General features: G+C 43.0%; 1 protein-coding gene across 1 annotated transcript in view; it reads left to right on the top strand.

The window, feature by feature from the left end:
* LOC121080429 (netrin receptor DCC-like) overlaps nt 1–19,662 on the top strand; it is a 137,565-nt gene extending 117,903 nt beyond the window's left edge. Inside the window, exons 6-8 of the mRNA XM_040578448.1 lie at nt 17,298–17,452; nt 19,074–19,194; nt 19,580–19,662. Of these exons, the coding sequence (XP_040434382.1) occupies nt 17,298–17,452; nt 19,074–19,194; nt 19,580–19,662 (359 nt within the window). The remainder of the gene's footprint in view (nt 1–17,297; nt 17,453–19,073; nt 19,195–19,579) is intronic.
* Nucleotides 19,663–20,477: the final 815 nt, after the last annotated feature.

Below are 20,477 nucleotides of genomic sequence, written 5' to 3' on the forward strand. Positions count from 1 at the left end.
GCTGGAGCAGCTCCTGGCAGGACCTGTGGCCCCTGGGCTGGAGCTGGCTGCACCCATGGGAGGCACCTACGCTGGAGAAGCTTGTGGGGAACTGTCTCCCGTGGGAAGGACGCCACGCTGGAGCAGGGGAGCAGTATGAGGAGGAGGGAGCAGTATGAGGAGGAAGGAGCAGCAGAGACAGTGTTTGATGGACTGACCAGAACCCCCCTTCCCCATCCTCCTGTGCCGCTGGGGGGAGAAGGGAGAGTTACTGTGTTGATGTTCCTTTGGCGTGAGGTTTTAATTAATAATAGTATTAATATTATTTGGGGGATTTTATTATGTTTTTCAGAGGATCATTTGTCGTTTTTGTTTTTGGTTGTTTTTTTTTTCCCCCCAAGGGTTCCTAACATTCAGAAGGTATTTAAAAATTAACGTGCTAAACCAAAATGCTTCAGCTGCAGAGCAGGGGATTGCTGCTGGCGTATGGCAAAATTCCATAGCTGCCTATCAACAGGGAAATATTTCCAAAATTTTATGAAAGGCTTGAGAGAAGTGCAGCCCGAGGTTTGGACATGAGCTCTTATCTACTCCATGATTTTTTTCCCCAACTGGATGTCGGGTGTCAGAATTTTCCAGACAAACAGCAAATTCCCTCTGGTAGCTGTAAGGCTTTGTGTGTAACACAAAAAAAAGGAAAAAGGCTGTTTTCCTTGTTTTCCTTTTTCCTTCGTTTTGGCTTTTAGTTTTTAATGAAAAAGCTTCTCAGGGTTTGGGTTTGTTGGGTTTTTTTCCACCAAAAGTTTTGGCCTTCAACATATTTTCGGTTCCTCTACACCTTCTTTAAAAAGGTTTTTGCTTTTTTAAAAATACAAGGGAAAAGGAAAAGCAAGACTTAAAAAATGACAGGGGAAAAGAGAAATAAAGGAGAGTTCATTTAGTAAAGTAGCAGAAGGAATGTAAACGTACAGGTTTTTTTCCAATCTGGTTTTCAATTCTGCATTAAGGCCCTAAAAGACATTCGTTAGCAAACGGATGTCGTTTCGTTAACTTTGGATGGGAAAAGACGCAGCGGTTATATTTTTGCGTGTGGTTTGCCCTGACATGAGGTATAATTTGCCCAGGAGCTCTCTCACCTCTCAGGAAGCACATTTTTTAATAGTATTAATAAATACCTATTAAATAGCAAAACACCTCAGACAAAACAATTAGCTAGGTCAGGGGTCCTCAAACTACAGCCCACGAGCTGGATACACCCCCCCAGGGTCCTCAATCTGGCCCCCGGTATTTACAGAACCCCCCTGCCCCCCCCCCTCCCCCCCGCCGGGGGTTGGGGGGCAAAACCAAGCAGCAGCAGATGACCTTCTGCCATTTCATCCGCGCGCCGGCCCCCTGTTTAAAAAGTTTGAGGACCCCTGAGCTAGGTACTAATTCGTAAAACAGTGTTGAAAACTTCCTTAGCTCCAGTGCAATAACATTATCTACTGGGGAAAAGGGACCTGTGGCTTCAGTGCTGAGCCAGGTCGTGCTTTCAGGAGCAGCATTGAAATCAATTTTTCTCTCTTTCAAAGCTGTTCCCGCATTTTTAATACCTGTTCAAGGAAAGTGGTGCTGAGGGTGACTTTTCAGGAGAGGTTAGTTTTCTTGGTAGGCAGCAAGTGAACGTGCAGGAGTGACACCGTGGAGCTCTGCCGAGTGTATGCGCGATATCACCCAATGATACAACCAGTTCTGATAGAAGTAATTATTAAAGGGGGGGGGGGGGGGAAATTAGGATATTTTTTTTTTCCTAATAAATAAAAAGGACAATGTGAAATAATCCCACAATGGCTACTTAGCGGGTTTGCCCTGGTGAGTCCTATCTGGCTGCACAGCTAGAATTGTGCAATTTTTGTGTTAATTGTAGGAAACAGCCTTTCTCTTTTCACAATGACTTGCTTTCATTGTGTGAGTTATTTATATTTTTTTCCCTCTCTCCACACTGACCATTGCCTGCCTTCATCATCTGGTTTCAGAAAGCCTGGCTTTAAAACCAAGAGTTTTAGGTGAAAATTTGGTTGCCGTTGAGGTTTCTTGCAGGTTTGCTCCTACCCAGCAGAGGTGATGGAGGTTTTTACGTTCATTGCTCTGTGCCCAGCATCTTGTTGCAATGGGATTCAGCGTGGTGTTTCTGGGAGTAATTGGACTTCAGCAAGGTAGTTCATTTGGTAACAAGAGGTGCATACATTTCCTGAATTAGTTTTATGAGTACGTTTTCCTGCTTCAATAAATGAAACACTTCAGTAAGAATCAAAGCTTATTTCATAAATTGATAAATTGTGTTCCTTACATCCCCTGAAGTGCAGTGAATTTTGATTGATACACGTAATTCCTTAGAACTCAAGCTGGTTTTTACTAATATTTCCATCAGCTTTTTCAGCTTTTCTCCTTCCCCCCCCCCCCCCTTATTTTCCTTATTTACACTTTTAAAACTGTAATTTTCCCCAGACTTTCCAGGGGCAAATCTTTAAAACTCTTTGTTGCAGAATAAGCCTTTTTATTTGTGTGCTAGCTTGGTTTTCACTTCAACAGCGAAATGTGTGAAGTGGTGATGGGAAGAGTGACAGCTGTCAGAGTGATTAGTATCACATCAGCCGAGTGCTTAAAGCAGATGAAATTTTGTCTTGTGCATAACTTAAGGTATGAGCAATCACAGGGTGGGTGGGAAAAGCAACCCAGGACCTCCCTCTGGTCCTGTCTTAACAATCGCCGCCTTCTCTGAAGATCATCAACGGTTTCTTCAAAAAGGATGCTCTGGGGATGAAGTGCGTGGCTTAGCAGAGAGCCTTGTGTGTCCATCCTAAATTCTCTATGAAGCCTCAAGGAAATAGTCGTGTCTTGTGTGCCAATGTGAATTTTACCCGCAGCCCGTGAAGCAGAGGGCTGTTTGAACAGAGGAGATGAAATATCTATTATTAAACAGGGGTCAAGAGCATTACTTCAAGTAGTAAACAGTAATCCTAGTAATACAATCAGAGCCCACAAGTTTGGGATCATACTGGGACGACCTTAGGGTTATAGATTATAGCTTTTATTTCTTCTGTAAACTGCTGAGAATGCAAGAGCTGTAAAAATGGTATTGCAATGTGCACCAACACTTGTAAATGCTGTATCTAAAGTAATGAGATGTATATCTGGGCCAGTTTAATTCCTTCTACCAATGGTCATTCAGGGTTTTAAAGTTAACGCTGCCCTTGTGGAAAAAAGGTGCTGCAGGTGCTTTAATCATCACCAGTAACGATGAAAGCTTCGGTTCTAATTTTTAATTAAAAAGAGGCAGCACTCCCAGCAGTCCTGTGTCCCCACTGGCATGACACAGCGCATTGATTTAATAATTCAGGGAAGAGTGGCTGACAGAGACTGGGATCAGCAATGTGACCCAGATTCAGCCAAACACTTGCTCCAGTTCCATCAGATGAGTGAGTTCAGCGACATGAACAGAAACAAAGTGCCACGAGTGGGTTCACACCTGCCTGGCAGAGGTAAAGAGGCTGCCCGTGGGTGCGTTGGATGCGCGGGATGCGTCAGATGCGTTGGATGCATGGAATGCATCAGATGTACATGCTCCCGTGCCTTTGCGCTCCGTTATCCTTTGCTGTGGTGCCAAGGATGACCTCGGTGAAGATCCACTGCCTGCTGGTGAACCAGCACCTGCTCTGGGCACAGCTCAAGGATGCAGGATGCCCATTTCTGCCCGAGTTAAGGTGAACGCCTCTCCTGGCCCCTCACCTGTAGGAGTAGGCTCAGCTGCCAGCTGGTTTTTACATGCGGAGACAAAACTTAGTTATCTGCTAAATCCAGGGACTTCCCGTAGCTCCTTGGTGCACTGAGAGCTTTTAGAGTCACAAGAAAAGGCCGAGTTGCAAATGCGCTAAACTGTAATTAACTCATAATATTTCTTGACGCAATCATATGCTGAAAATCGTGGGGATTATAGTAGGAGCAAATAAGGGGTCAAAATAGCCAAGGGCAGTGAGATAAAATTTGAAACCAGTTTAGAGATGCTCAGCTGTGATTGTGGCAGAGACGTGGGAGCGGTGTGATGCAAGGCATCGCGTGTATCGGTATCTGTCCTATGGTGTATTGAGGTAGGTCACACGGGGAAGCACTGGTAGCTCAGATCACTGTCAGGGAAATATCGGGCAATAGCGATAATGAAATGAGCAGCTGTATTTTTGAAGAGTCACTTTTTGTTTCACGTACTATCTGGAATATAAATAAAGTTTTGAGCTGGGGAAAGTACATCTTTTTTGTGTACGCGTATGCATGTGTACGTTTTAAGACTGGTTTCTTCAGTATAAATTCATACACGCAGATTGATCTGACCTGAGTTGGGTGAGAAGTAACCTATTGACCTCCCCATAAAACCAAAGGGGTTGTATTTTAATTTTACTGTACTTTAATGATGCAGTAGTCTTGTATTCACCTGGGCTTTCTTTGGTTTGTTTGGAATACCTCATGCACCCATGTGTTTGGACATAATCTCGTGGATAACTGGAGGATATCGCTATTTCTCCTACTTTTTCTGGGGTGCTTAGGAGGGCTTCCGGTGAAGTCCTGGATCCTGCATCCATCCAAGGCCAGGGCAGAGCTCATCCCTTCCCTGACTTAAAAATATATTAGCTCCGAAAGCTGTGTGGACAGCAAACCCCATAAATAACGAATACATGCCTGATGCTTAAAGTGCCTCGAATTCGTGAAACACAGAGGCTGGTAGTATTTTAGTAAAGCTGCTATCTGAGGCAAAGGTGGGTGATGGATCCAGAGTTGGGCATCGAGGGAGCTTGAGTAGGAATTAGATCAGGAAAGTCTAAAAGTGCCACCTAAAATAAACATCTTCAAATGCCTACATTCAAATTAGCTTGTCCAAATACATTGTATTCAAGAACTTTAAAAGAATGGCTTGAAGAAGCGTCTCAATTATTCATGTGCCTTTTTTTAGTAATTCTGGGAATAGCGGGAAATCGTGGAAGAGGCCAAGGGTATGACTTGCTGGTGGTGGGCTCCACAGCAGAGAAAATATTTTTTCTAATTTGACCTGTGAACCGAAAGAAAAGAAAGCATTGACAAAATTCATAGATAACACAAGCACGCATACGTTATTTTGCTAGAGCAGGAATTAATGAAAACGTGTGGCTGATTGACCTAGAGTAATTAGGGGAGCTTGGTACAAGCATGTGCGATGGGTGTGGGTGTATACTCTGGATGGAAGAGGTCGGCTGTACGGATTGCAGGCTGTGCTGGAAAATACGGAGCTGGAAAGTCTTTGAGGGTCAAGGCTGCTGAGCAGCTGAACGTCGCACCCAGCACTGTTGATGTGATTTTATAAATCCCTCCTAAAAAAATGAAAAAACAAAAAAAAATTAGACCCTTGAGTAAACCTAGAACCTCTGCAATTGGCACTGGGGAAAACCCTGCTGGAGAATCCCGTCCGTAGTTAAGAAGGAAAATTAAAGACGCTATAAAGGTATCCAGGGTGAACTGTGCCATTGGTTAAGGAATTGGAAAAGATACTTAAGATTAAAGAGCTCCTTTTATTTATTTAATTTGTCAGAGAAGGTTACAGGGTGGTTTGATCAGGGTCTGTCACCATCTGTGCAAAGAACAGAAATGTAATAGTGGAGCCCTCCAGCCTACCTGGCCACAATAGGGAGAACAACCACTGCTGAAAAAGGACAAGTGTAGGCTAGAAGATAATACTTTTTATGTAAACGAGAATAATTAATCAGTAGAACAATGTACCAAGGGCTCAGCTGTATTTAGTGTCACCGGGAGAAAACATATGAGCTTCCTAAAATATACGCGGTAATTCAAAAAAAGTTATTAATTCAGGGAAGTCCTGTTTGGAGTTAAACGTTAGGTTGGCCGAGATCATCGGAGCACCCCTTCCTGACGAGCCTGGTCCACGTGCGTTCGTTTTCCCGAGCTTTTTTGAATTACTGACAGTAATTCAATGTGCTTGATCCGTTCAAGCCATATCTGTGCAGTCTGTGGTGTACTAAGGCTGAAATGAAGAAGCAGCACACTCAAGGCCATTACGCAGGCACAGGCTGTTTAATTGATACCAGTTTTGAAAAACGTCTTATCCCAGGGAAGCAATTCCACGAAGCGGGGTGCTTTCTGAAACCTGGCTGTCTCGGGGTTTTCACGGATTCCCTGTTTCTGGCTGCCCTGTGGGCGATGCAGGGGTGTTTGGGGCGGCAGCATCCCCTCGGCTGGTGCCAGCTCAGGGCATGCTTTCCTGCCCATCCCCCTGCTTTGCTTAAGCAATCTGCGTTTTTAGGGTGTTTTTCTCCCCTCTCTGGGTAGCTGTACACAGGGCATCTGGGGAGAGAGGGCTGGAACAAGGTGTGCCTGGCGGTGTCTGCAGGAGAGGAGACCCCTCGCTCCGCTTCATCCTGGCTGGGTGGTACAAGGGCTGTTGGCTGCTTGGGTGCTGCCTTTTGGGGGAATGAATGGAAAACAAAGACTGGGGCTTTGGGTGGCTGGAGCAGGCGACTTAGACGCTGCCCAGGGAATATCCGTCTGATTTATATTTTGGTGAACAGTGCATGCCTACCTCAGTTGCTTTTATTCTCGGTGCCCTTGGATTAGTTAAAAATCATTTGCCGTTTTCACTTGCTAATTGAATTAGAGCTTATTGATTCCTTTCTCTTTGATCAAAATGCAACTGCCTCACCCAGAGCAGAAGGGGGGGGGGTGTCATGTAATGAAGTGCCTGTAGCTGTGAGGGCTGCTCCAAGCCCTTTCATCTCCCGGTGCTTCAATTTTAGTGCTGAGAACAAAGGTCGGCCCATGCCGGAGCGGCCAGGGCACAGGGAGAGTCATGCCAGCTGCACCAAAAGCATCCTCAGTCTTTTCCATAATTCATGTTCTGCCATTGCTCACATCTTTATACTCAGCTGGCAGGTAGGGCTGTTAACCAAATCAACCAAAATAAATCTGCCTAGCGTATGCTTTTAGGTTTTTAAGCTAAATGGAGCTTTTCGATGCTTTCAGTAAGACCTAGCACTCGCTGGCTGTTAGCCTTACCTCTCTACGAGGAAGGTGAAATGACGTTGCATGTATTTATTCAACGGCTAGTACGGACGGACAGTCACGTGCCCATGGAGTGGCATGACCCCTAGAGTGAGAGCTGGCATTAGCCTTGATGCGGGGTCTCTTTTCATTTGATTTCTGAGCAGGAGAACCTGGCAGGTACCACCACAGCTCCCATCAGCTGTTCCCCACTCTTCCTTTGTTCTGAGCGAGGGGGATAAAATTCATCTGGTAAGTTGCAAAAGAGTTTGGGTGAGGAGCGGTTCCTCCGCACAGGCGGTGGGCACTGGGGTTAGGAGGTGGGTGAACAACGGCTGGCAGGGCGCTGGCATCACACCTGGTGGGCAGCTGCTCTCCTCTGCTTTACCTGCAGGCTGTGGTAGCTCGGATGCCAGCGATTCCTTGTGACTATTTCCAGGGGTTGAAAATTGAATTCAGAAGGTTTTCTTACCTTTTGGCACTTCTTCATTTGCAGTCTTCTACAGAGCGGGGTTTGGAAAGCCTTCCCTGCACCACTTGAGTCTTTCTTTTCCAGGGTACTCGTTCTGAGCGTCTGCCCTCAGTCTGTGTTAATGGTTTGGTTTGAATGGGGTAATTTAAAAGTTAATGTCCGAGCCTGAAAAAATGATGTGAGAATCACTCTTGAACTTGCCAGGTCCATCAAGATGGTACTGAAAGTACCGTAAACATCATAACAGAGTGCAGTAACATGTCCCATAGATTTACTGCTGTAATACATATTCCATCTTATCTGGTTGCTCCTCAGTTTCTCATTTCCCTTTCTTTTAAGACAGTGTGATAAACTGAAGGCCATACAAATAGCTAAAAAAAAAAAAAAAAAAAAAAGAGTACCTTTTCAGCAGACTTCCTCAATATTTCCCTCTTGCAGAGTGACAAACTGTTGCCAGTCTTTAGTGTTGGACCTCCTCCAGGCAGAACTTCAGCCTGCCAGGCAAACTGCACATGGGGTGATTCAAGTGGATTAACACTTGTATTTTTAATTTCATTTAATGTATTTTTAGTTTAATTTAATGGATGGGATGGGTTGTTCCAGGCATCAGCTTGCATGCTTTAGGAAAGGGTATTGCCATGTGAATCAATTGCTGATTTTTCTTTATGAAATATTAGCTTGGGAATGAATAGAATGCAATTAAAGAAAGAAAAATACAGAGGGGCTGCCATAATATTTTTTTTCTTTTTTTTAAAAAAAATATTTCTGTGTTTTTAATACTTCCAAGTGTGTTGCAGGTTCTCAAGGTAAGAGTGCTTTCCTTGTTCTTTTGAGGCATGACAATGAGCCTCAGCAAGCATGGATCCGTGCTCTGCCCGTGCATGGACCTGGCTGAGTCATGGAGTGAATCCCATGATTTACCATCTCTACACCTTCAAATCTCAATGGCTTTCTTTGGAATTTTTGCTCCTGAATTAAAAAGGTGGCATCAGCCAGGATACGTTTGGAAAGGCACCTTCTCTGGCCCCACTCTTTCCCACAGGGAAAGCCACGAAGTGGCAGAAGTGGAAAAGGAATAGAATTGCAAATAAGAGCAACAACAACAACAAAAAAAGCGCCTTTATTAGAGATCAGACCTGCAACAAAGAGGGTAATCAACTCATACAGTGCTCCCCTCACTTCTGCTGTGGTTTTAGCTGTTTTCAGCCTCTCCAATTTTCTTTTTGATGAGGTTACAGTGGTTGCTTTTAACCTTACTGAGGAGTGCTGAGGAGGAGGAGAGCTGTATGGAGTGGACAGGGCTGGCTCATTAACCGACCTGCTTGCAAACGAGAGCCGGCATCAGGACCGGGCTCCTGCTCCAGCGGGAGCAGCTGCCAGCTGCTGGGACCGTACTGGGTGCAGCACAGTGAAAACATGCGGATCCTGAAAGGGATTTTTCAGGAAGCCAGTCTGAAAGTAAACCTGGGAAATCCATACTGCGAAGCGGCAGCTTGCTCTTGCAGCTGGAGAGGGAAGGGAGCCTTAGATATACAGAAATATCACATGTATTAATTACACTAGGGACATCTATTAATTACACTAGCTTTTAATTATCTGTCACTGATATGTTACATGACCTTGAGCAAGTCATTTAATCTCTGTGTGTGTATCTGTAAAATGCTTGTGAATTATTTAATGTCTACATATTGCTTTGAGATCCCCAAATGCAATGCATTATCGTGGCAATTATCGAGTCTGATAGCATGGGGCATGCTGGTGTCAGCCCAAATCTCAGCAAAGAGCTCTGGAAAAGATCCTTTGCTGGTCCTTAACGTACCATGGGGAACAGGAGAGAGATGGTGCAGCATCCAGGGTCACCAGTTATTTTTCTCTCTACCCACAAACACTGCCTCTTGCGGGGATGCCTAGGGGGAAAGGCTGTAGAATATTCTTGCGTTTTGGGAGGTTTCTTGATGAGATAAAGGTTGGTGCCTCTAAGTGCTTATCTTGCGTTAACTCAAAACCCACCAGGTGTGCCTTGTGAGACCCCGGAAAGCGTGACTTTACATTTTGTTCCAATTTTGTGGTCCTATTAATACCCATTTAGGCTATCCTTAGGCACACAGGGAGGATATTATTAAAAAAAATAAAAAAAAAAAAGGAGGAGGGAGGATACAGCTCTGTCTGCAACTTTCTTACAACCTAATTTTCTCTTTCGTGTTATTTACTCAAAATTTAGCTAATTGTCAGTATCATATTACCCTTCAGAAAGCCTGTTCTGTGATGCATGCTTGCTGCTACACAGGGGTTGACAGGAATAACGTTAATGCATCCAAAGATAAAATTTGACCCGATATGCAATTATGAAATGCTCATTTTGTTCCCAGGGCAGATGGGATGTGGTCAATAACTGTTGTCTGTCCTATAAGTCATAAAGGCAGCAATCAAATAAAATCTTTAGGTAGTTAGAAATCGATAGATACAGGTGACCTTAGTTTTCCCTTCCCAGGCTGTCCGTTATCCACACGCTACACATACGGCATCCTGCTTCTGTGGTCCCCAGCCAGGAAAACCCAGCCAGGAGCCGGAGCAACATTTTTACCTGTTACAAGGGGCTGGGATGCTCTTATTTCATGTTGCTTTTAACTCGGTGGTTGTACGTGACGCAGTGTTTTCGTGGGAGAGAATCCCTCCATGCCCAACTTCTCTCCCGGTGGTGGGGGCGTCCCTGTATTTCACAAGTCCTTCCGAACACTGTTAAAATAACATTTTAGTAGGATGATCCATTTGATTTGTTTATAAACTCGAAATTCACAGACGTTTACGTTAATCCTGTAATATTCTACGCTGCGGTAGGATGTGTGGGGTCTCTGGGGTTGGGTGGCTTTTATTCGGTAGGGCTCCTAGGAATTACACAGAGCATACTCCGCAGAAACCTGGGGATGAGCACGTGCACCTTCCCCGCGCAGACCTTGAAGCTTTGCCCTCTCTGGATCTGCTCCCAATACTTTTTTTTTTTTTTTTTTAACCGTGTAGGCTTTTGCTGTGAGGATGGACAGCGCAGAGGTCACAGCAGCCAGATGGAGCTGGGAGTGTATTCACAGTGTCATTACCAACCTCGCTGAACTTACTAGGGGTTGGCTACCAGGAGGGCAATAAAGTGGGAGCTGTTATTTGCCACCTGACCATGCAAGCTTCCCCCAAAAAACCTCAAGAGGGTGGTTGTTGTTTTTTTTTATTTTATTTAATTTTTATGATGAGACACAGTGATGCCCTTGGCAAATTTTTAAAATTAATTTTTAGACAGAAAGGAAATGACACATAGCGTATAGAAGCAAGTCGTGTTTTGTGATTTGAATTTCTTACTTGATTCCTGGCGTGTGAACAAAATCTTGGTGGATGTGAATTACTGACAAAGTCCCTTTTTCTTAACATCTTAACGAACCCTACTGCTCTGACCTCATCTGAGCACTTTGGGGTTCCGTGGGGAGCTGCCATTTAACCAATGCAGAGGCAACAACAGGTTTTCCTTGCAAAACCGGCATCTCCTTCTCCCGTGCACTGGGGTGAGGGGCTGGCTCCTATGAATCCATGAGCGAAAATACCTTTTTATGTAGTTAAGATCATGATTTGTAGCTCTTTAGGCACGGCACAGGTCCTCACAGAACTTCAGAAGGATTTCCACCTTTGGAAAGAGGGGTGGGAGCAATGTTATATTTGCTTTTCACTGTGTTTTTTGGATGGAAGAAGGAAGAATCTTCATCGTAATTTATAAAACTGAAATTGTCTTTTTCTCTAAGCATGTCATCAGGGCGCTCGTTAACAGAAGTGTGTTTAGTAATGCAGTCCTTGAAAATAAAATGTCTTCATTTGATTATTTTTCATTTATATAGTGCCGGAGTTGAAAGATTAGCAGTTTTTCAGTTGGCTAAAGCTAACCTTAGACACTGGGAGATCGGTGCTGGTGGGTGTTGGTTCTTAGCCTGTTTTCCCCGGTCGCTACTCAGGTCCCACTATTTTATTCTAAGGATGCGTTTGAACCCAGGGGCAACTCTGGAAGTTTAAAGGCCTCTCCAAGTTATACTGAGGGACTAGGGTCCCTGTTGGGTACCCACAGGATGGGAGATTCAGATGATGAAAATACGTTTCTACTATGTTCAGCGCAAAGTGGGGTGGTGGGTTTCTGGGGTGGGAACGCTTTGGGTGCAACAGCCCCGCTCCAGCTGTGGGAGCTGTCTCCCATGCCTTCTCTCCCGTTCCCATGGGATCATGCTGATAGATCATTTGCAGTTGTGGTGGCTCGGCTCTTTTTCTCTTGGGAACCATGAACTTCTGCTGTTCAGCAGTAATGGTGTAAGCTGACCTTCATGTGGAGAGCTAAAGCAGCATGAAAATAAATCATTAAATAAGACAAGTAATAACTTTATTTAGGTGAAGAATGAAGTTTTACATCGAATAACAGCTTCATTTTTCATTTATTTCTTCAAGGCTGGTCTGAGGGGAGATACATTGAGGTCATATTGTCTTTCTGCTTGTCAGGGGTACAGTTTAGAGTAAGATGAGGGTACAGAGCTATGGTAAGAGGTAGAGAGAGAGTAATTTTAAGCTACTGTGTGTTGAACTCCACACATTAGTGGAGTTTTAGGGTTTTATGCCTCGGACTCTTTCCAAAGGGTCATACATTGTAATACTATTCACAGTTTGTTATTTCTTTCTTTAACTTCTTGAAAAATAAGGGTTCTGGAATTTCCATGTATAATAGGCAAGAGTAGTAAATACATAAATACATACATATAAAAAAATATTCATATAGAAATCCAATTCTCTTGTCATTTGTAGATCTGGCAGGACTCCACTGGCTTTGAGTTGGATTGTGCTGACTCCCTTTAAGGCAGACACAACCCGGCACATTCACTTGATGTAACTTTATTTTCAATTCACGGTTTGCGCAAGCTAACAGTGAAAAGTACAAAGGATTTTTTTCTTTTTTTTTTTTTTTTTTTTTTTTTTAAGGTTTTGAATCTATGAGATGACAAAGCCACCCTTTAAGTACATGCAATTGGAAATCTTCCCGTGCAGAAGGCTGACAAGGTTGGGCATTTGCTGACAGTAGTTATCTTTCTTGGGTCAGTAGAAACACATTCTTTATTCAAACATGCAAAAAAGACACTTTGCATTAGGAAACGCTGACATTTCTCCAAGTGAAAATTGTTTCCTCTTGTTGCAAGATCAGCTGCCATCTCACAAAAGGTATTTCTAGAACTAGGGAGGTCATCCCAACACGCGGCTCTCTAAACTAGCTGTTTCTGCTGGCAAGTGTTCCATTAGTCCCTGAGCCTCTGCTACAGGCTCATTACAACCCATCTTTGACATTTTTGGTAATGAATGCAGCCAGCTGTGGTTCTTAAAGGGAAAACCCCCTTTGTTTGAAGCCAGTGTTGAAGAGCTGAGACCCAGACCCACACCGGCGGCCGTGGCATCATTCCTATGCCGGCTTCCCAGAAGTTTTGTAGGTGCCCATGTGGGATGATGGGCTTCGGTGCCGGCTGGCAGCCGGGACAGCCTTCAGAGCACATTCTTCATCCCAGCTGCCTTTGGGCAATTGAAGGTCAGGGCTGGAGCATCATCTTTACAGGGCTATACACACTCAATTTAATTTTCCGTTATTTTTTTTTCCTTGCACTGCGGAATGCGAAGGGCTTTCTCTCCTCGGAGGCATTGGGGGTGCGCTGGCACGGGGATGCGGTTTGAATCAGAGCCTGTGATGCCACGTCCCAACAAAATGTCTCCTATCCTCTATTTCATTTAAGTTTCATCATTCAGATAAATAAAAATCCTCCCAAGTCAATAGAGTGGCACGCTGGGGTCTTTCCTAATCCTTTATCCGGAGATGTTTAGTGAGGACTGTGATACTACTTGCTGATATGAATTCTGTTAAACCCAAAATCTCATGGACATCTTCGTTTATAGATCTCCATTAGCCTTTTAGGGGTTTTCCTCCTTTTTTTTTGGCTCAGTATCTAATGTAAAATATCCTCAGTCTGTGACTGGGACATTTTGATAGGGCTAGGCTAACATGAAATAATGAAAATGAACATTTTTAAAGCCTCTTCATCCTGATATGGAATGCATGTAACCTTCTGAGGTGTTATTTTAAATTATTTTTGCTTGAAGATAGAATTTTAAGACTTTCACCCAGGGCTGGGGCAAAGTACAATATAAGCATCCTACAGTGCAAGGCTGTTCTAGAAAAATCTCGCTGCAGTCCCACTTTGCAACAGTTCACAGATGTTTTCTGAAGAAAAGAAAAATAATTTAAGAAAATCAAAAGAAAAATTCTGTGAAATGTAAGTTTTTTTGGGGGGAAGAGTCTGCAGGTTGTTTAAACCATTTTATATTGCCACAATATAATTAGAAGGAGCGTGAAAACAGCATGTATTTTTATTTCCTTTGCAGCCCACCTCGCCAGCCTTCTTCATATATGCACGCCTTTAAAATATTCAGTACTGAGAAAAAACAGAGAGACAGCAAATATGGCAGTGCCTGATATTTATTCATATATAAAATATTTATAGAATGTATATTTATAGTGCTTGACATTTTACACACACATATATATATGCATACATATTTCCCATCTAAATGTGTTACATCTGCCTGCTTTAGGGTGTTACATTATCCGTATTGGTGGCCTCTTACCTGTATTTAATACTGCATAATTTGCAACAAAGTAATGATGCAATTTACTGGCTTTAATGGTGACCTTAAGAAAAACACAGGGTGCACCCCCACACACTGTGGGAATGATGCTGGTGAGGGTGTTACAGTTGTTAAATACAACTATTTTGTATGAAACTTGGCACCCAGATATGCATATACTGAACATAAACCATAAAAAAAAAAAAAAGGATGCATCAAGCTTTCTAGCAGTCTATAAAAATGCCAGCAATTAAAAAAAAAAAAAAGGCGGGGGAGGGGGAGATATGGGGGAAGAGGATCAACAGTTCTGGTGGAGGGAATGAGAAGCTGCAGGCAAGCAGGGTCAGGGTCCCGGAGCGGGCGCGTCGTAAAGAATAACTGGCAGGAATCTGAGAGTTACAAGTCTATAAATTAATTGTAGGCTTCTGATGACATCGCAATAAACCACACTAATGAAGATTGAGTAGTTTATAATTTTGTCAGAGCTCTAAAAGATTGTATGGTTTCTAAACTACGTAGATACTGGTGTGATTATGTGAGGTTGTTGAATAAATTATGCTAGGGCTCTAGTGTAAAAAAGAAAAAAAGTGTTAGAAATTAACATATGAATGTGATTCCATCTTAAAGGTTTTTTCTTCATGTTTTCCTTACCAAAAGAGCTTATTTTGTTTTCTTGGAGGCATATTATCACTACTGATTCTTTGTAGCTCGGCCACTAAATTACCTCTTTTTGTGTATCTCTAGCATAAGCGACGCTATTTTTTTAACAACCTCTTGATCAGCATCTTAGTTACCCGTGTTCCCTTATGAGTGATATTTTATTTGAAAAATCATCTACAAAATTTCCTATGTTGTGGCTGCGTGGTCTGGAGACCCCAGTTGAATGCCTGTCTGGCTGCAGAGCGAGCACATCCCAGCCTGGAGCGTTCCTGATCCGATCGCGCACATCCTTCCGAGCCTTTTTGATAGGCAATTAGGCAGCTAAGTTAATCAGGACACCTCATCAGTTTTAATTTGCATGCGTTGGGTTTGAGCTGAACTGGATCAGGAGCTTCTAGGTATCCAAAATTATTAAATATACAGTGAAGGAGAGACGGATCTGGAGGAGGAATAGAGAAGACAGGGGGGAAAAGTGCAGGAGGGTCCCGGGTCAGGTGCTTTTTTAAGTGTGACATAAGATGCTGACATAAAAAACTTCGCCGTCTGGCTTTGATCTGCTTGAGTTTTGCGTTATAAAGAGTTTCTAAACAAAATCTCATTTTCTCAAAAGTATTTCTGCCTTATTTGTTTGGAGAGCACTCGGGATTAATTGGGAGCATGTGACTGAAGAGGTGATGATTTCTGGGGCTCTGCTTATTTTTAAAGCTTGGAAACTCTATTGTCAATAAAGAAAAAATTAAGTTCTGTAGTTAAGGTGGTGAAATGCAAACACTGAAGAATGCAATTTTATCTGTATGCCTGCCATAGGATTCCTAATGGACATGGGTTTGGTCGCTTACACCACGCGTTTCTAACTTGCAACTGTTTTTCTCATTTTCTGCATCCCTAACGAGAGTTTTTGGTCTGATGTGCGAAAAAAACCCCCACATTGGTGTATTGAGTACTGCATAACAGAGGCTGCTCTAAATCATACCTAGCCGGACGAGAAAAATGAGGGGGTGCTTTTGCCTGTTGGCTGGCAGCTTGGCTACTAGCACCTCTTAGTGTCCAGCTCCTACAAGATTAAAAACATTTGTGGCTCACTTGGGTATTGTAGAAAGAGCAACCAGAGGGGACCAAAAAAAAAACCAAACCCAAACCAAAAAAAAACCCAGCAAAAACCCAACAAACACTGGGAAATTAATAATTTTGTTTGCAGGGAAAAGTTTGAGAACTAGAAAGCATGAAGCACTAAATAAGAAGCTTGAAATTAAATCCTTAATTGATCTTTTTGGCGAGCGGGGTCCTGCTGGAGCTGCGAAGAAACAGAATTTGATGGTGTGATGGAAGAGCGTGCTGTAATCCTTGCAAACCTGGGCTCCGAGTTAGGGCAGTCCCGCTTCTAACATTCCTTAGCTTCTGTACAGTTTATTTTGTAATCTTCACCTTCTTTTAATTTAGAGGGTGATGTTTGGGCTCGGTTTTTTTTAAGATTATAATCAGATGTCAGGAATGATGGCTCAAGAAATACAATTGAATTTTCTGTCTGAAATGAGAAGTCATGCATGGGATTTAGAAATGGATTTATTCTGGCTTCCTGGCCACTATGGATATTCCAAACTGAGACTGCCCTTCCCCCATGGATGCTAGCGGAATGTGCGTGGGCTGCAGAGTCTTCACATGTGTTTTCCAGTACAGTGAGGGGGGGCTCATTAGAAATGTGATGTTATTAGCAGTTTTCTAAAATTGCTAATTTCCATCATCCTAGTATTACGGTAATGATGAAATTAAATTAAATTAGCATATCATAATACATACTGAAAAACGGTGAATACATTATAGTAATACAAGGCAACAGCTAATTGCTGGCTTAATAAGAATTCATTTTCAGCAAAGATAATTCAACCTTTTTCATCTTCCAATCACTAAGGAGAGTTTTCCTGGTTATTGATTATCTCCTAATCTTCTATAAGCCCAGGCAGAAGTCCTTTTGGTTCTATGGAAATGTCTCTACTCTAAATACTTGTAAATTCTTGGACTTGTCTTGTCCCTGTATGGATTTGTAGGACCTTGTTATACATGCACTTGGCATCTGATCCGCTGAAATGAATGAGATTTTATTACCCCTCTATTCACTTAGTGAGAATTTTATATATATATATATATATATATATGTATGTATTTTGTTTTACATAAATCTTCCCTGTCTTCTAAATTGAGGTTTGCATTCTTTCACTGGCAAAAAAGAAGTTAACACCAACTGTTTAAGGGTATTTTCTAGAAAATAAATGCTTTCCCTAGTATTTAATTTTTAATAGGCTCAGGGTTAAAAAGAATAGTTCGAATTACAGATGTGTTTTCTATTTACATCTAATATTCTTCAGGCTTATTGAAATTATTTACTTGCTAAACCTTGATTTATATCCACTCATTGCACTTTTCTTTCCCCCCTGCCTGATCTTTTTTTCAGTTCCTCCATGGTTTTTAATTCGCCCTGCGAATCTTTATGCCTACGAGAGCACGGATATTGAGTTTGAATGTGCCGTGGCTGGGAAGCCTGTGCCTACGGTGGAGTGGATCAAGAATGGAGAAGTGCTCATTCCCAGCGACTATTTTCAGATAGTGGTAATTATCTGGCTTTTCCTTATTTAGACCTTTTTATGTTTTTACTAAGCTCTGAAATGCATTCTGATACTTGATGCAGTCGTTGCCTTCGTAAACTTGTCAGTCTTCCCAAAGAAAACAAAATTTCTGCTGCTTCCTAACACATCCCAATGTGATAGATTTTCCTTGTGTTAGGTCAAGTACGTTGATACTGTCTCCTGATTTTAGTGATGGTGGAACGAGGTCTTTTAGGGGAGATAGAAGCATCAGGTTATGCTCTGAATATCTACTAATAAGATGGTTTGCCATGTATAGTGACTTCTTTACCATTGACCTTGGTGCACAAAAATAATAGGTGGCTTCTCCAAGGAAATAATGCTCAGACAGAGGGGTTTAAAAATGCTATGAGTTATTTGAGTATTTATATTTTTTTAAGACAGTTGTCGTGCATCCTGCCCATCCCCATCCGGGACTCCAATCTCATAGTTTAAATGCCACAATTATATAGGAATTATTAGGGACTATTATATAGGCTAAGGATTTATGCTGTGTTTTCTGAAAGGGTTGGTCTCGCTGGCCTCTCCTGAACGCCGTCTCACTTGTAAGCGAGTTGAGACTTTGGGGACCACCCCGAAACCATCAGCCACTGTGGACATTTCCATAGGCCGTGGGATGTGGCTTGTTCAGAGACGTGGCTGGGTTCAGCGCTTTCTCATTTTTCTTCTCATAACAAAGAATATTGACGATCATCATGTCTTTGAATTGCCTGTCACAAAAAAGGGGGTTTTCTAGTGTGGTTTTCATGCAGGATAGATTTCTTCTGCCATATAGAATAGCAAATTTAACCTTTTTTTAATTCAGCCTTGTTTTAATTCACCCTTTAATTCAGCCTTTTTTTTAATTCAGCCTTTTTTTAATTCAGCCTTTTTTTAATACATCATTGCTTATTAGAAAGCAGCCAGAAGCCATCTAAAGGAAAGGCAGCTCTGTGGCTGCCATGGTTGTGTGGTGGAGGTGTTAGAAAATCCTTTCACTCAATAGTTAACGGAAGGTACATTACAACCAGAGCATACCCCTCCCTTGAGATTTTTTTTTTTTTTTTAACCCAACATAATTGGTTTCTTCTTGTGCTAACAGAAGTTAAAAGTTAAATCTGTTTCAAATGAAGTAAGCGTAGAGTGACCTTTTCTTGAGGATCTCTAGGCCTGGAGCCATAAGGAGGATTTGACCTTCAGAACAGTGTTTGTTCAAAGATGCCGAAGTTGGAAGTGCTTTTAAATCATCCCTGCAGCAAAGGGGCAGGACAAAATTCCGAGGAGTGCTCATGTGATGGCTGTAATTTGGAGCTTAAGCCTCGAGAAGGGTGTTGGGTGGTCCCAGCAGGGACGGGAGTTCACCCCTGGGCTGTAGGCACCATCAAACCAAGCGCTGAGAGCATGAGGCCTCGAGAGATGCTTGTTCCTATGGTTACAGTCCTTGGAGGACTGGGGCTGTGCGAGCTGTAGCTGAGGTTACATACCAGGAGCGCGTTTCACAGAATTAGCTGCTCTGGGAAAGTTTTCTAATCTGCATTCACTTTGGATGGTGTTTTTCTAATTAATTCTCTCCCTTTTCCTTTCTTTCTCTTTTGCTGTCTCTCTAGGGTGGCAGCAACTTACGGATTCTGGGCTTGGTAAAGTCAGATGAAGGTTTTTATCAGTGTGTAGCTGAAAATGAAGCTGGAAATGCACAGGCCAGCACACAGCTAATCATCCCCGAGCCTGGTAAGATGCAAAGGACATACAGAATTGTAGGTGTAATTAATGCTATTAACAATCAAAATCCCAAATGAGCAGCTACTCTTCTTTACTCCCTCTTACTTCTCCAGCTGAATGGCTGTAGTTAAGAGCGTGGCCAGGCTATCAGATAGGTTGAGGTGTTTTGGTCTCTGGGGCAATTACAGATGCTGGCCTTGTCCTAGAAATTACTCTGGAGGCTCAGCAGACCCGCGTGGATAGCCGGCGGCGATGCCTTGCCCATCTATCGGTCGGCTTTTGTGCCGCTGAACTGCAAGAAGGTGGCCACAGACGGGTGAGGTGAGGGAATGGGGGGGTCCCTAAGTGATAGGGAATTCCATCAGACGTAGTTCTGCGTTAAATTGTTGTGTAGCGTTTGTCTCGGGGAAGAGGAGACAGAGAGAGGAAGCAAAAGAAGAGTTTGGCAGTGGGATATCAAATGCAGCCAACCGTTGAGATGAGAAGGTTTGTGCCTACGTGCTGGAAGGATGATTGATTTTTATTTATTTATTTTCTCCTGAAATTAATAGGTGTTTAGTTTTATAGACTGTACTGTGCAGCAGCATAAGTGTTTCCTGCTTTATGGGTTTTTAAGTAACAGAAAGATGTCTTCATCTGAAGCTAGATGAGTTGTAAAACATGGATAAAAGCCTTTCAAAGTTTCTGGGTTGTAGATGATTCGTGACTTGCACTGAGCTGCAGGTTACACTTGTTGCTCCTCATGGATTGTGGCAGCAAGCCGAGAACAAGAGAACATGCTGGAGCGTGGTTCCTTCTCCCCTTTGGCTTTGGAAGAGCAGAATCTTGGTAGCCCACAAATACTTGCTGGAGACAGCCCTGCTGAGATCAATTAACCAGGCCGGTAGCTTGGACTGTAAAATTTATTTAGGAAATCCTTTGAAAAGGATTTTTCAAAGGTGCATCAGCACCAAGAGCTTTGCCAGAAAGCTGGCCGTCTGGAAATAGACAAATAGGTGGTATGGCCACGGCCCACCTTCCTGGTAAATAAACGTCATCAGCATCTGGCTGGAGACTGAGCAGGGATGTTTGCTGAGATCCATGTAAGTCCAGTCCTGTAGGCTGCTCCATTATGGGCACCGTTATCCAGCACTGTTCCAGGCAGTACTGGGGGAGGTGGTGGTACCACATGGCTGAGACCACCTTTAGGCAAAAGCGAGGAGGAAGGACCACTGAAAGCCACAGATTACTAGTTTGCAATGCCCTCTCCATGCAGATGCTTAAGGCAGATGGAAATGGGACCGAGGCTAAGG

Source organism: Falco naumanni, chromosome W (assembly GCF_017639655.2).
Source record: "Falco naumanni isolate bFalNau1 chromosome W, bFalNau1.pat, whole genome shotgun sequence".
Lineage (NCBI taxonomy): Eukaryota > Metazoa > Chordata > Aves > Falconiformes > Falconidae > Falco > Falco naumanni.